Source organism: Cebus imitator, unplaced genomic scaffold (genome assembly GCF_001604975.1).
Source record: "Cebus imitator isolate Cc_AM_T3 unplaced genomic scaffold, Cebus_imitator-1.0 Scaffold463, whole genome shotgun sequence".
Lineage (NCBI taxonomy): Eukaryota > Metazoa > Chordata > Mammalia > Primates > Cebidae > Cebus > Cebus imitator.
The window spans coordinates 1,016,227-1,032,661 of NW_016107778.1; the positions used below are offsets into that span (position 1 = coordinate 1,016,227).

Consider the following 16,435-nt stretch of genomic DNA (forward strand, 5'->3'; position numbering starts at 1 on the left):
TTTATAAGAATAGGTTTACAGATGAGAAAACTAAGCTACAGAGAGTCTGTGTAATTTGCCCAGGGCCATGTATTATTAGCATATAGCTTAGCCAAAATGTGAACCTGGTCTGACTAGAGCCTACATACCCTTTCCATTATCCTAAACAGCATGGAAGCAAGGTTTCGAGTCTAAGTAACTGAGTATATGGTGGTGCAATTAGTAGGGACAGGAAAAGTTTGAGAAAGAACAAGTGGTAGAGGTGGGAAAATACAAGGGGGTTGTGGAAGACTGTGAAAGATAAGTTTGTTTTGGGCCATGATGGCTTTAATGTGCTAATGAACACACAAGTAGAACTGTCAGAGGGCAATTGGAAGTTAGAAATTTGAACTCAGGGAAAAGGTCATGGTACTTGATATGTGAAGTCTGGGAGTCCCTTACTGGAGGCACGTTTGCCCCTTTTCACACTGCTGTAAAGAAATACCTGAGACTGGGTAGTTTATAAAAAAAGAGGTTTAATTGGCTCATGGTTCTGTAGGCCATACAAGAAGCATAGTGGCTTCTGCTTCTGGGGAGGCCTCAGGAAGCTTCCAGTCATGGTGGAAGGCAAATGGGAAGTGAGGCACTTCACATGGCCAGAATAGAAGGAAAGGGGGTAGGGGGTGGTGCCACAGACCTCTAAACCACTGGATCTCATGAGAGCTCACTCACTATGGCAATGACAGTACCAAGGGGGATGGCGTTAAATCATTCAGAAGAAACCACCCCCATGATCCAATCACCTCCCACTATGCCCCCACCTCCAACATTACGGATTACAATTAGACATGAGATTTGGTGGGGACACAGATCCAAGTCATATCCAGGAGTAAGGATTTAACTTGTGGAAGTGATCAAAATAATCAAAAGAATAAAAATAGAAGAGGAATGAGGAGAGAAGCCAGGAAAATGGCTTATAAAAAGGAAAAAGAGGAGCTGGGAAGGAGTCAGAGAAGGAACAGTCGGGGATGCAGCCAGTGAGTTTGCTTTATAATAAAGGCCAATGGAAGAAAGAATGTCAAAAAGGAATATGAATTAATAGTTTTAAGGGCTGTAAAACAAATAGAAAATGAGCACTGAGAAGAGCTGTTGGAATCAGCAACTGGAATTGAGGATGTTGTGAAAGCGCAGATTGAGCGGAGTGGTAAGGGAGGAGTGAGTTTGTTATGGAAAAGTGAAGGTGATGATAAGTACACTATTTTGAGATATTTGGCAGTCAAAGGACTGAAAATCATGGAACGATGGTACAAGGGAGAATAGGGTCATGGATTGAGGGAAGGGCTTTCAGGCTAGGGAAAAAGGCAGAATATGATAAACGAGTAGTTTTGCTAGCAAATGTTATGAGAACTCAAAGAAGAACAAAATTATTTTGAAGGAGAATTGAGATTGCAAGCCATAACCCTGCAATAGTAGAGCTAGAAATTACCCTGAGGTAGTGGCCAATAACCTCATTGTAATCTTGGTTAACTTGGACTCAGAGAGGTGGCATGATTTCCCCAAGGTCACACAGCAAGTTAGTGGCAGACCTGAGAGGAGTAGAACCCAGATTTTCCAACTCTCAGATTGTTCTTTTTTCCATCACAAATCTGACTTGGAGCACACCACTGAGGGTGTGCACCTATCTACCCCTCGTCTGAGAGTTGGTCTAGTGGGCCCTTCCTTGGTCCTCTTCCCATTTCTGTGATGGCAAATTTATGAGGGTACTGTAGTATTCTAGATTTTAACTAGGTTGATGGCAGCAGACACATAAAGAAGGGATAGAGAGGAGGTTATGCCTTTCCATATTTCAAAAGATATTCTATAATGACTTGCCTAAGGTCTCACAGCTAGGAAGCTCTTCAGAAACTCAATTGCCAGCATAACGGTAGCCTGTGTTACCGCTGCAGGATGCTATCACTGTAGTATTAGAGGAATAATATCTGTGTTCAGAGCCCTTATAGCATCAAGGAGTGTGAGAAGGGTGGCAGTACTAGAATTTGGAACTTAAAGACTAGGCCAAACGTTGAATCTGAACCAGGATAATCAATTCCCCGAAGAAAAGGGCATTTGCCAGGAATCAAGATGGCGGGAGCGGCTACGAGCGAAGTGTCGCGATAGGAGCTTCCGCCGAGAATCAGGTGACGAGAGTTTGAGCCAGGACCGGGAGGGCGGGGGTAGAAACCCGGGTTGGGGCCCAAGGCGGTTAGAGCGGTGGCGGCGGCATCCGGAGTAGCACTGAGATCTTCCGGCGGCGGGAACTGGGGTCATGGATCATATCACGGTACCCAAGGTAAGGAGAAGAGTTAAGCGAGGCTGACAGCCGCGAGCTTCTTCTTGGTGCTCACCTGGGAGGCCAGACACGCCTCCTCAGCCTTCTCAGAGTACTTTTTGATGCGTCTTTCCTATGTGGGGACCTGGGCTCTCTTTCTGGGTCCACACCCCCTTTCAACCAAACACCTCTTCTCGGGATCCGCTTGTGGGCGGCGGCGGCCGGGAAAGAGGTGGTCTGAGCCACCGTCCCCTTACGCGACACTGCCCCCGCGCCCGGTGCGCCCCTGTTCTGGCCCTCGGACTCCACTTTTCACCCACCCTTATCTCAGCTTTTTATACTAGCCGGACTTGTAACGGCCATTCGCGAATACCCCACATGGCACTGCCTCCTGCGGAGTTACTTCCTTTATCCAGCGTTTCTTCACAATCTTCTTGGCTCCTCCAGCCCCTAATGTTCCCCTAATCTGCCCAGACCCCCATTCTCGTCCCAGCTCCACGGCATGCCTGTGAGGGTTTGTGGGGCGACAGCATCTCTTCAGCCAAAGCTGGACAATGGGAAAGGAAGGGGAGTGGGGCAGATTGGATCTGGCCCTGCTCAGCCTGGAGGAGAAACTCAAGAGGTTTATCCAGCCATTTCTCGCCTGTTTTTTGCCAGCCCTGAGTTAGAGATGCCACTGTGCTTTTTTTTCTCATCTTTCCAGATTCTACTCCCTCCCTTCCCAATGCCAGCCCCTTTCTGTTTCAAATGCACTTCCCTCCTTTCTCCTCTCTGGGGCTGGGGGACAGTGAAAAGTTCACAACTGTGGTTTTTTGTTTTTTTCTGTTAATCATAACACACGTGGCTCAGGATAATTGAAGTCCATGTAAAAAATCCAGAGTGTTTTTAATGGAAAGAGCATGGATTTTGATGTCCGAAGACTTGAATTAAAATGCTGCCCACTGCATCCTCACCAACTACTACCTAATGACTGGACAAATTATTTAACCTCTCTGAGCCTCAGCTTTTCTCACCTACTGTTAGGGTTTTTCTCTGTGTCCCCATCCAAATCTCATCTTGTAGCTTCCATAATTCCCAGATGTTGTGGGAGGGACCCTGTGGGAGACAGTTGAATCATGGAGGTGGGTCTTTCCCGTGCTATTCTTGTGATAGTGAATGAGATCTGATAGTTTTAAAAATGGGAGTTTCTCTGCACAAGCTCTGTCTTTGCTTGCTGCCATCCACGTAAGATGTGACTTGCTCCTCCTTTCCTTCTGCCATTATCGTGAGGCCTCCCCAGCCATGTGGAGCTGTTAAGTCCAATAAACCTCTTTCTTTGGTAAATTGCGCAGTCTCAGGTATGTCCTTATCAGCAGCGTGAAAACGGACTAATACACCTACCAAATGAGGATAATGAAATTTGCCCTGCTCACTTCACAAGGTGGTTGTGGGATTAAATAAAAGGATGTGTGTGAAAGAATTTTTGTAACTAGTAACATTTTGCCCACTTGTTAGCATAAGACCATGATGCCTCCTGATGGGCAAAGCACAAACTCCAACCTTCAAACCTCTTTTTCTGACTCCCTCCTCTTCGGGGCCCTTCTCTGCGGAGGAGAACCATATCCTCTGTAACAGCCAGCCTTGCCTTTTTCTGTGTCCCTTTGTTTCCAGAGCATGTCATCTGTACCAGGTCCTCTGACATGGTATAAGAATATGGTACCATTAAAGAAAAGGAACTTCTGTTGTCCAGACTCCCTCTTCTGCCAACCTACCTAAGCTTGGGCCATGTTACTTGTCTAGTTCAAAATTAGCTCACCTGAATGCTCATTTTTTCTTTCTCCTTTGACCTGGGGAAGATGGGGAGGCAGAACTGCCCTTGTCCTTGAGTGTTAAAATATTAAAATGCCCCTGTTAGGGATTGAAGCTATAAACTGGGCTGGCTGTATAGAAATTGTAAGGGAGAAGAAACCATTAACTGGCCCATATTAAAATTATAATAGCAGCTAACACATATTGAATATTTAACCATGTGGCACACAGTGTGTTAGATATTTTACATGAAATAGGCCTTCAATCCTTACAATAACCTATTAGGAGATACTATTATTATTCCCATATTACAGATGAGGAAACTGAGATCCATAGATGTGGAATGCTTGCCTAATAAATAAAGATAGGAGTGCTCAGACTGGTGCTGTGATAGGATTCGTGCCCAGGAAGACTTAAACTTGCATGATGGTCAGACTCCATTTGTACTGCGTGGATAGTATCATTAGTCTTGAAATATAAATAGAAACTCCAAATGAAGACTTGATTCTTTAAACAGGATTAGTATTTGTTTTGGTGCCTGGCAGGGCTGTGAGTGCCCGCAGGAGATATGCTCCATGAGTCTTTTTTTTTTTTTTTGCAGTTTCTAGAAAGGATTAGGGTTGCATTAATGGCTAGGGATTAAAATGGTCTCCCTTTTGTTAACTCACTGTTTCCACAAAAGAAAGAGACATCTGCCTTGTCCATCCTAGGACAAAGGGATAACTATGAGTTTGTCAGTCATTAGTTATGCATGTCAAGTACCAAAGTGACTTTTATTTTTGGCTCTTGCTTGAGTGTTTTTCGTTACTCAGGAAGCCTTTATAAAAGTATTGAAGTACAATGCACATATAAAAAGTATGTAGATTGGAAGTATTCGTTGCACTATAAACGTATAAATTGGGCGCACCCATGCAACCACTACTGAGATAAAAACAAGAACAACAACAGAAAGCCCCAAAAAGCCAGAACATTACCAGGAGCCTGCTTCATGCCCACTTCCAGTCAGTACCCCTCCCAAGGGTAAACCACTATTCTGACCTCTCGCAGGATAGGTTCGTTTTACCCTTTTGTCGTACTTAATATAAATGGATTAATACATTCTATTTTATGTTTGACTTCTTTTGCTCAACATAGTTTGAAAGATTTATCCATTTTATTTCTTGAACTTATAGATAATTCTCATTGGTATATTCTGTTTTGTTAACGTGCCACATGTGATTTATCCATTCTTCTGTTGATGGGGAATTTCCAGTTCTGCCTTTTACCAATAGCACATTCTTTTGACAGATTTAAATATACATTTTTGTTGGTATACGCCATAGGATTGGAATTTCTGGGTCATAGAATATGCATATGTTCAGCTAGACACTACCAATTTTACATTCCCAAACGGATCTATCTTTCTAAGATACAATTTAGGGTTCAACAATCATTTTTGGAGCATCTCAGGCCTACGCTAATGTTTGGTGACTCTTCTGTCTGAATCAGAATAACCCTCATTACATTTGTGTCAGTTGGCACCCAGAATTCTTAATTACTTTTCTTTCCTGGAATAGAATCTTAATAGTAAGGCTTTATGCAATTAACATTTATTGAGCTTTAACTGGTTGGATAATTTGCTGTGGTTTAAGAGTGCACACTTTGGAGCCAGACTGTCTGAAATCAAATCTCAACTCTGCTACTTAACTAGCTTTGTGATTTTGGCAAATACGTAATCTCTCTGTGCCTCAGTTTCTTCATCTATAAGATGATGGTGACAATAGTACCTATCTCATAGGATTATTATAAGTTAGTAAATAAATAAATAAATAAATAAATTAGTGTCTGTGAAGTGCTTAGAACAGTGCGTGGCACATGGTAGATGTTTAATTTAGCAACCAGTTACTATCATCATTATTAATTATTTTGTACAGAATCCCACATTGGGAGTTAAAGATACATAACTGGATATAGATACAGCAACTGCCCTTTGGGATTTCTTAATCAAGTCAGGCGATGAGATGCTAAATATAAAGTCCAAAAATGAAGAGACTGAAAAATATGTTCATTCTGTCTTGTGATCTGATGGGAAGCCTGACAGGCAGGGACGAGCTCTTCCAAGTTTACGGCCTCTTAGACCTCAATTACTACTCTAGAGAATAGTGTTATGTGTTTAATTCATGAACCTCTTTAATCTAGAACAAGGATAGTTTAGTCAAAAATCTGTTTTCCGGACTCTCCTTCACATAAACAATTGCTAGCTCATTAAAGAATGTTTTAACACAAAAAAGTAATTTCTACATTTGTATGGGTAAATAAAAAAGAGTGATAGCTTTTGTAGATTGTAAAGGACCTTGAATGTTACACTGAGGAATTTGAACTTGCAAATTGACAAGGAGCTACTAAAGCTTTATGTCTAGAAATGGAAAAGTTAGGACTTTTTGAAAGATTATCTAAATGAGGAATGGGGATGAGATTTCTTTTTGGAATGATGAAAATGTCCTAAAATTACATTATGATGATGATTGTACAACTCCAAATTTACTAAAACGCATTGAATTGTATACTTAAAAGAGTGAATGTGGCTGGGCCCCGTTAGCTCAAGCCTGTAATACCAACACTTTGGGAGCCTCAGGCGGGAAGATCACTTGAGCCCAGGAGTTTGAGACCAGGCTGGGTGACATAGTGAAACCCCATCTGTACAAAAAATTGGAAAAAATAAATAGCTGGGTGTGGTGGCATACACCTGTGGTCTCAGCTACTCAAGAGACTGAAGTGGGGGATGGCTTGAGTCTGGGAGGTTGAGGCTGCAGTGAGCTCTGATAGTGCCACTACACTCCAGCCTGGGCAACAGAGCGACATCCTGTCTCAAAAAAAGGGTGAATTTTGTGGTATGTAAATTATAGTTCAATAAAGCTGCTAATAAATAAGGTAATTAATAGATGAGGATCATCTCGTGGTGGTCCAAGCCTCTCGTTTCACAGATTTGAAAACTGAGTCTCAGAGAGCTGGAGTTTTTTATCCATGGTCAAACATCTACCAAGTAGAGGAGCTAGCATTGTCTTATAGTTGTTCAGTATGCATAGTGTGTTCAGACTAATAAAATGTGGCGTTATCACAGCAACGACAGCCAAAATAATTGGAGTGCCAGATGGGTATAGAATGCTATCCTGGATAGTAATAATAATAATAAAAATAACACTTTATAGTATGTTAGTAACACTTTGTAGCACTTTGTCATACCACACAGGAAATTACAATTTGTATGAAGCTTTCTTAAAAGCAGATAATTTTTACCTTTACTTCCAGGAAACTAAGGTCAAATGTTCAGATATATTATCTACATTAGCTCTTGTACTTAGCATAATTGCTTCCTCCTCCTCTTCATGGCTTTGGTTTCCTATTCTAATAACCTAATTGTAGATCTGTCTTTTATTATAAACAACCTCAGATTCATTTAGGCAAGAGGCAGGGTCAAAATAAAGAAAGGTAAAACTGGATAAAGAAGTGTTTTTCATTATGAAGAAAATGGAGATTTCTAGAGGTGAGAATTGTGCTGCCTGTCCAGTTCCCAAAACTGCACATCCAGTTGGCTTCACTGTGACTCTTCCAGTCTAGGAAATAGTGTGATATGATGGAAAAAGCATGAACAAAGCTGGATTTGAATTCAAGCTGTATAATTTATTAGCTCTGAGTTCTTGGGCAAATCACTTAAATACTTTGAGTCTGTTGGGACTATGATGAAGATTAAGATAAGATAATATGATGAAGGCCTGGCATATTATAAGTGCTCTATAACTTTGTGTTTCTTCCTCTTTCCACCAGAGCCAAACAATAGTGGAAGCTTAGTCATGAGAGGTCTCAAAGATCAGCCTGTCTCAGGGAGATTTGCCTGAGCATCCCAAAAGGCTCTTGGTACTGCATTGCAAGGGAAAGAGGCTGCCTAGGAAGCCCTGGTGGCAGTGATCTGGCATTTTGGACCCTGTTTTATAGGCATTGGAATAGTTTTCCTCATCACCAAAACCCCCTCCTTCGACCTCACTTTGTACTTGGGAAACCCCAACTAAGCAGTTGCTGCCAGAAACTACTGGGATTTTTTTTAGGGTTGTGTCTTTTTAGATATCATTTTGTGGGTTTTGTGTTAAAATACTTAGGTGCTTTAGAGAGATTTTTTGCTAAGTTTTAAAGACATTTTCATCATTTGAGAAACCAATACTAGACAGAGAGTTAGGAGATCTGAATTCTGGCCCCACTTCTGATACTGACATGCTATGTGATCTTAGACTGCCTTTTTACCTCTCTAGGCATCGCTTCATCAGTAAAATAATATTTAACCTTTATAGAGCAATTGCTATGTGTCAGGTACTATTCTAAGTGCTTTACATAAATATTACATATTTATATACTCATTTAAGCCTTGCAACAATACTATTAGTCTCATTTTAAATATAAAGAAGGCCACAAGGTCAGGAATTCGACACTAGCCTGACCAACATGGTGAAACCCCGTCTCTACTCAAAATACAAAAATTAGCTGGGCATGGTGGCATGTGCCTGTAATCCCAGCTTCTCGGGAGGCTGAGGCAGGAGAATTGCTTGAACCCGGGAGTCGGAGGTTGCAGTGAGCTGAGATGGCACCACTGTACTCCAGCCTGGGTGACAGAGTGAGACTCTTTCTCAAAAAGAAAAAAAAAAAAAAAAAAAAAAAAAGAATGCATCCAGAAAGCTTAACCAACTTGCCCAGAGCTGGAAATATGAAGCTAAACAGTCTGTGACCCAAGTTTGTGCGCTTAACCCATGTACTATACTGCTTCAATAAAATGAGCTGAGTGGATATACTAGTATGTCCTAAACTATGTTCCTGATGAACGTTAGTCCCACACAATAATTTGTTTAGAAAAATAAGGATTCTAAGGTAAAATATATAAATAAAAATATATAAATAAATATATAAATAAAATAGAAATATATAAATATAAATAAATATAAATATATATTATAAATATAAATATATATAATATATATAAGCATATATATAATTTATATATATATAAATATATAAATAAAAAATAAAAACACCACAAACACTGTGGAGATTCATATTGAATATTCCCCTATTAAAGGCTCTGAGAAGCCCTGCAATAAACCTGCTTATGTTCGTTTCACCCAGTGTTCCCCCACACTGACCACAGAACTGTGTGTGTGCATGCCTGTTAACATCCTATGGAACTACGATTCATATAATATGCCTTAAGAAATGCTGGTATCAATCTGGAAGGTACATTCTAACTCTTGAGTGCTTTCAGCATTTAAAAATGATAGATGTGGGGACTACAAGTTGCAGAATTCCTTTCTAAGTCTGAAATTTGCTTTAGTTGGAGGGACACAGAGAAGTAGGGTGTGGAGACGCATAAGTTCAAGGCTAGTCTGGATTGCATTTTTAACACTTACCTTTAATTACCTTGTAAATCTTGACACAGTATTTTACCGTTCCCCTTTCTTCCTCCTGTTACATATTTTCTGACTTTTTACTTTAAAGAAGAGACCTAAATTAGAGAGGCTTGTCATGAAAGGTTGCTCTTTTCATGATGAATGTTCTCTGCTGGTGGAGACGATGACACAGGAACAGGACTTGCTTGGGACATGAGTATGACTGATGAGTATCATTACACTGTTGGTATTTTAGAGCCAGGTATCACTGCTTTTATTTATTTTTGCAGTGCATCCAAGTTATTACCAATAATTGTGGCAAATCAGGATAGTAGGTGGATTCAGAGACCTGAAGTACACCTTATTTCCTCTCTTCCTCCCTTCCTAGAAAGGAAATGAAAAAAGCCAAAAACATGGTTTATGGTTCACAGCTTCTCCAAGGGCAAAGATGTTGTAAATGTCAGAGTGCTCTATCTACGGCTCAGGAGTGCAGAAATGACAAAACAATTGGGTGGCCTGCCAATTGTACAGAAATAAAATCTGTACTGTACCTAGTGGTGGTCAGCCCCTTTTCTCCCCTTTTCTGTTTTCATCTATTTCTCTCTCCTCCTCTTTTCTTCTCTCTCCTCCTCCCTCCTGTCCTCTCTCCTCCCTTCCCTTTTACCTTCCCTCTTGCATCCTCTTCTCTCCCCTTCCTTTTTGCCTTTTCCTTCTCTCTGCCAAAAATCTCTCTCTCTTTTTTCTTTCTCTCTTTCTCCCACCCCACACATATTCTCTGAGACCTCAGGTTCTGCCAGGTAAAAGCACTACTGGTAGAGGAACCCTCTTATAACACTGTGTCAGAAACAGATGGGGCTCTGGTGCCCTTGAGTAGAGAGAGAGGAGGGTCTGAGTAACTGCAAGTCTCCTAGAGGGTCCTTCTTCTTGCCAATAGGCACAGGATTCCTGTCTTGGGGAGACATACTGTATAGGAAGTTCAGCCTGGATATCAACAATTTTCCCCTCCCTTAAGTCTTCCTCACAGACTCTTCTCCAAGTGGCACACAACACTCTTTGTACTTGGATAATGTAGCCTTTTGGTAGGTAGTGCCCCGGGCCTTAGCAGGAATTTCTCCTGAGCGGCCAGTTTTTCTCCTTGTTGAGCATCTCCTACTATTCAGGACTGCACAAGGATCTCTGGGACAGGCAGGAGAAAGCTAAAGATGCTTTTTTTTTTTTTTCAATTCCTATTATTCAATCCCATGCCCCTTTTTTTCCCTGAAGTATGACTTTTTTTCTTGAGTGTGAGTAAGTGAGCCCCTGTACAGTTGATACCAATTTCTTTTATTTTAATCTAATTGCAATACACTTTCTCTAGCAAGGGCAAGCCTATTTTCTTTATTTCCTTTTTTGACTCGAGGTCTTGCTCTGCTGCCTGGGTTGGAGTGCAGTGGCATGAACTTGGCTCACTGCAACCTCAACCCAGGCTCAAGTGATCCTTCCACTGCACTCTGCTGAGTAGCTGGGACCACAGGAGCATGGCCCCACACATGGCTAATTTTTAAACTTTTTTTTTTTTTTTTTTTAGAGATGAGGTCTCACTATTGTTGCCCAGGCTGGTCTTGAACTCCTGGGCTCAAGCAATCCTCCTGCTTGGGCCTCCCAAAGTGCTGGAATTACAGGTGAAAGCCACTGTACTTGGCCCCTTTTTACTTTTAGTTGGCTGAAATGATGACATGCTTTCACCAAACTACTTCTATCATGTTTACATATCCTCCTGCATTGAAATTAGCACAATGCCTCCCTGCAGCGTCCCCATCAGGAAAGGAAATGCTATGTACCCATGTTTCTCTTGCTGTAGTTCTTTGCAGCTTTTTCCATAAGTATTTTCTATGGAAGTAGGGGGAGCATTCTTCCTATTCTGTGCCTGAAAGTTCCTGTGAATTCTTTTTTCCCCCTCTCATCCCCATCTGGGTTTCTGATTTTAAAGTGCCCCCTGAGTTCTAAGAGTTATTTATCATTTATCTTACACTAGTACCTCTGGCTTTTCACTTAACTCTATACTCCTTCTCTGGCTTTGTCCCACCTTGCTCTCTCCCTTCTGTAGCTTGCCCCTTATAGCTGACTTCACTTGCCTCTTCTCCAGCCACCTTTTAGCCACCTTCTGTATTGTCAAAAGACATAATTACAACAAAATTTAGTAATAGTTCTAATTCATGAATTGTAGCAACCTCCATGCTACAAAATAGAATGAATGTTCCCACTGGGCATTAGCAGAATAGTGTATTTTGTAAGGTGGCATCATATATGTCTCTGTGTGTATTCCCGTATATAGTTATGTAATATTAAAAAGAAACAGCAAAGCAATAAAAAAAAAAACTAGTTAACATGAGGTTACTTCAGGTTACTTTTTTTGTCAGAGTGAAAGCAGAGAAGACTTTCTTATTAAGTTGATTCAGGTAGACTGGAGTCTCCTGTTTTCAGGAAAAACTGGTCCGTTTTGGGCTTTAGATGTTTCTTTAAAGTTTCAGTTTGATTATGATAAATTTAACAGGAGTGACTTTGTATTGGTTTGGTCTGGTCTGCTGGGACCAAGTGCAGGAGCTCTGTCCAAAGCAGTGGTCTCTGATGTGATTTCGATCTGCGTCCCCACCAAATCTCAGGTTGAATTGTAATCCCCAGTGCTGGAAATGGGGCCTAGTGTGAGGTAATTGGATCATGGGAATGGACTTATCATGAATGGTTTATCAGCATCCTTCTGGTGCTGTCCACATGATAGTGAGTGAGTTATAAGATCTGGTTGTTTAAAAGTATGTGGCACCTCCCCCCACCCTTGCTCTTGCTCTGCCATGTGAGATACCTGCTCCCCCTTCACCTTCATCCATGGTTATAAACTTCCCGAAGCCTCCCAAGAAGTCTAGCAGATACCACCACCATTCTTTCTTTAAAGCCTGCAAAACTTTGAGCCAATTAAACCTTTTGTCTTTATAAATTACCCAGTCCTAGGTATTCCTTTATAGCAATGCAAGAACAGCCTAATACAGAAAATTGATACTGAGGAGTGGGGCATTACTATAAAGATACCTGGAAATCTGGCAGCGGCTTTGGAACTGGGTAATGGGCAGAGGTTGGAAGAGTTTGCAGGGCTCAGAAGACAGGAAGATGAGGGAAAGTTTGGAACTTCCTAAAGACTGGATAAATGGTTGTGAACAAAATGCTGATAGTGATATAGACAATGAAGTTCAGTCTGATGAGGTCTCAGATGAAAACAAGGAACTTACTGGGAAATGGAGCAAAGGTCACCTGTGTTATGCCTTAGCAAAGAACTTGGCTGGATTGCCTGGGGCCTATAGCTCCTGTCTTTTGGCTGATTTCTCCCTTTTGAAATGGAAATGTTTACCCAATGCTTATAACCCCATTGTATCTTAGAAGTAACTAACTTTTTGATTTTACAGGCCAGGAAGTAGAAGGAACTTACCTTGTTTCAGATGAGACTTTGGACTTTTGAGTTAATGCTGGAATGAGTTAAGACTTTCTGGGGATTATTGGGAAGGCATGATTGTATTTTCCAATGTGAATAGGACATGAGATTTGGGGGACCAGGGGCAGAATAATATGGTTTGGATCTGTCCCCATCAAACCTCATGTTCAATTATAATCTTCAGTGTTGATATGGGGACTGGTAGGAGGTGATTGGATGATGGGGGTGCATCTCTCGTGAGTGGTTTCGTACTGTCCTTCTGGTGCTATTCTCGTGATAGTGAATTCTCATGAGATCTGGTTATTTGAAAGTGTGTGGCTCCTCTTCCCCCTTTTGTGCCTTCTCTCAGCTGTGTGAGCGCCTGCTCCCTCTTCACCTTCCACCTTGATTGTGAGCTTCCTGAGGCTTCCCCAGAAGCTGAGTACATGCCAGCATCATGCTTACTATACAGTCCGCAGAACTGTGAGCCAATTAAACCTCTTTTCTTTATATATTACCCAGCCTCAGGTGTTTTATAGCAGGTTGAGGATGGACTAATACTGTCTCCAATAATTTTGTTAAAATTTATCTATATTTATATCTTATCTATATCTATATATCTAATCTATATATGTGCCTCCAGCAAGGATGGCTCTGTGCTGGAAATGAATGCCTTCCTAGCTTGCACATGAAAATAAGAATTCTTGAAATTGGAAAACAGTTTTAAGAAGGACTTTGCAGGACAGAATCCTAGGGGCAGGCGATAAAAAGAGATCTTTTTTCTTTGAATCATAACTGCACTGTTGTAGTAAGGATTAAAATACAATATAACATGTAAAGCTCAATAGTTGGTGTATAGTAGCTTCTCTATTTTGGTATTATAGTAGCTGTTTCAGTATTTAAGGGTGAACCTTGGAACCTAGCCCTGGAAAATAAGAGGATGAATGGGATGAAATGTGAGTCTCATCCTTGGCTACATTCTAGAATCACCTGGAGAACTTTGTTTCAGACTCTTGAGATCATTTATGTTAGAATATCTAGGGGTGGGACCCAAGAATCAGTATTTTTTGAAGTTCTTCAGTTCTAATATTCAACTAAGCAGGAGAGCCATTGCCCTAAAGTGGTTGTTGTTTTTAAGAATAATTCCAGATCAATGGATTTTTCCATGTCTTTAGTTTTTCTCAAATGCAAATTTTGTTTAGATGAAGCTTGGATTAATTCAGTGGTTCTCAACAATGGCTACACAATAGAATCACCCTTGGAGCTTAAAAAATCAAATGCCTCACCTCAGAGCAATTAAGTCAGCCTTTGAGGGTGGGGCCAGAATATGTTTTTTTTGAAGCTCTCCTGGCATATAGCCCAGGTAGTACCACTGGTTTAATTGAAAGAAGGTTTGTGTTTGTGAGGCTAAGTCACTGCAGAGTTTAATTGCTACAGCCATAACATAATTATTTAGTGGAAATCTGAAATGTGTGAGCACTTCTGGGTAATACTGTTTTGGAATAATCATCTCTTGTGGTTTACAAAGTGTAATCAGACACATATTCATTTGGTGTTTGCAGTAACCTCAGTGGCAGACATAATTGGAAAACTAGCATAGTGCAGTGAAGTCAGTTCCCTTGTTTAACTGAAAGAAGGTTTGTGTTTGTGAGGCTGTCACTGATGTTATCTGTAGGTTTTTTAAAGATGTTATTTATCAAGTTGAGGAAAATGCCTCTCTGTTCCTAGTTTGCTGAGAGGTTTTATCGTGAATGGGGATTGGATTTTGTCAAATGCTGTGGTATGATCCTGTGGGTTTTTTTTTTTTTTTAGCCTTTAGCTTGATGATGTAATAGATTACATTAATTGATTTTAAATGTTGAACCAGCATTACATACCTGGAGTAAATCCCATTTGGTTCTGGTGCATAATTATTTTTATACATTGTTGGATTCAATTTGCTAATTGTTATGGGATGAATTGTATCCCCCAAAAAGTTCGTATGTTGAAGTCCTAACCTCCAATACCTCAGAATATGACCTTTTTTGAGATTGGGTCTTCACAGAGGTAATCAAGTTAAAATGATGTCATTTGGTTGAGCCCTAACCCAATATGCCTGGGTTATAAGGAGATATTTGGACACAGGCATGCATATTGGGAAGCTGATGTGAAAAGACATGAGGAGAAGATGTCTGCCTATCTACAAGCCAAGGGAGAAGACTGGATTAGATCCTTCCTTCACATCTTTCAGAAGGAATCGGTTCTGCTGACACCTTGATTCTGGTTGTCTAGACTCCAGAACGATGAGATAATAAATTTCTTTTGTTTAAGCTACCCAGTTTCTGGTACTTTGTTATGGTAGCCCTAGCAAACTAATAAACCAATATTTTGTTGAGGATATTTGCATCTATATTTATGAAAAAGATTAGTCTGTGCTTTTCCTTTCTAGTAATATCTTTTCTGGTTTTGAAATTAGGGTCATGTTGGTCTTATAGAATGAGTTAGGAAATATTCTCTTTGCTTCTATTTTGAAGAGATGGTAGAGAATTGGTATAATTTTTTTTTCTTAATTGTTTGTGAGAATTCACCGGCGAAACCATTTGGACCTATATCTTTCTGTTTTAGATTACTAATTTTGGATTTTGTTTGTGTAATAGATGTGGCCCACTCAGATGATCAGATTATCGGTTTTTCCTTGTATGATTTTTGGTAGACTGTGTATTTTGATGTATTGGTCCATTTCATCTATATTATCAAATTTTTGGACATACACATACAGTTATTCATAATATTGTTTCATTATGTACATGGGATCAGTAGTAATGGCCCCTCTTTCATTTCTGATGTTTTTTGTGTCTTTACTCTCTTTCTTAGTTAGCCTGGCTACCATCTTATCAATTTCTTGATCTTTTCAAAGAGCCAGCTTTTGGTTTTGTTGATTTTCTCTACTGATTTCTGTTATCAATTTCGTTGATTTCTACTCTATACTATTTCAGAAGTTTACTTTGGATTAAATTTGTTCTTATTTTTTTAGGTTTCTAAGGTAGAAGCTTAGATTATAGTTTAGATTTTTTCTTTTATCTAATATATGCATTCGATGCTATAGATGTTCTTCTAAGCACTGCTTTTGCTATATCCTTCAAATTTTGTTAAGGTGTATTTTCTTTTAGTTTGAAATATTTTAAAAACATTTTTCTTGCAGCTTATTTGATTCATGTGTTATTTAGAATTGTGTTGTTATATTCAAGTGTCAGGCTGGACACATTGGCTCATGCCTGAGACCCTAGCATTTTGGGAGGCCAAGGCAGGAGGATCATTTGAGGCCAGGAGTTTGAGACCAGCCTGGGAAATATAGTGAAAACTCTTCTCTATAAAAATTTAAAAAATTAGCTTGGCACAGTGATTCATGCCTTTAATCCCAGCTACTTGGGAGGCTGAGATGGAAGGATCACTTGAGTCCAGGAGGTTGAGGCTGCCGTGAGCCCTGATCATGCCATTACACTCCAGCCTGGTCAACAAAGTGAGACCTGTCTGGAAAAAAAAACAAAAAACCTA

At 40.3% G+C, this 16,435-nt stretch overlaps 1 protein-coding gene across 2 annotated transcripts in view; it reads left to right on the forward strand.

Moving 5' to 3' along the window:
* The first annotated feature begins 2,156 nt into the window (after positions 1-2,156).
* MTMR8 (myotubularin related protein 8) overlaps positions 2,157-16,435 on the forward strand; it is a 142,505-nt gene continuing 128,226 nt past the window's right edge. For both annotated transcript variants that reach the window (XM_037732667.1, XM_017512151.2), the window contains exon 1: positions 2,157-2,287. In XM_037732667.1, coding sequence (XP_037588595.1) covers positions 2,264-2,287 — 24 coding nt within the window. In that variant the 5' untranslated portion in view covers positions 2,157-2,263. The remainder of the gene's footprint in view (positions 2,288-16,435) is intronic.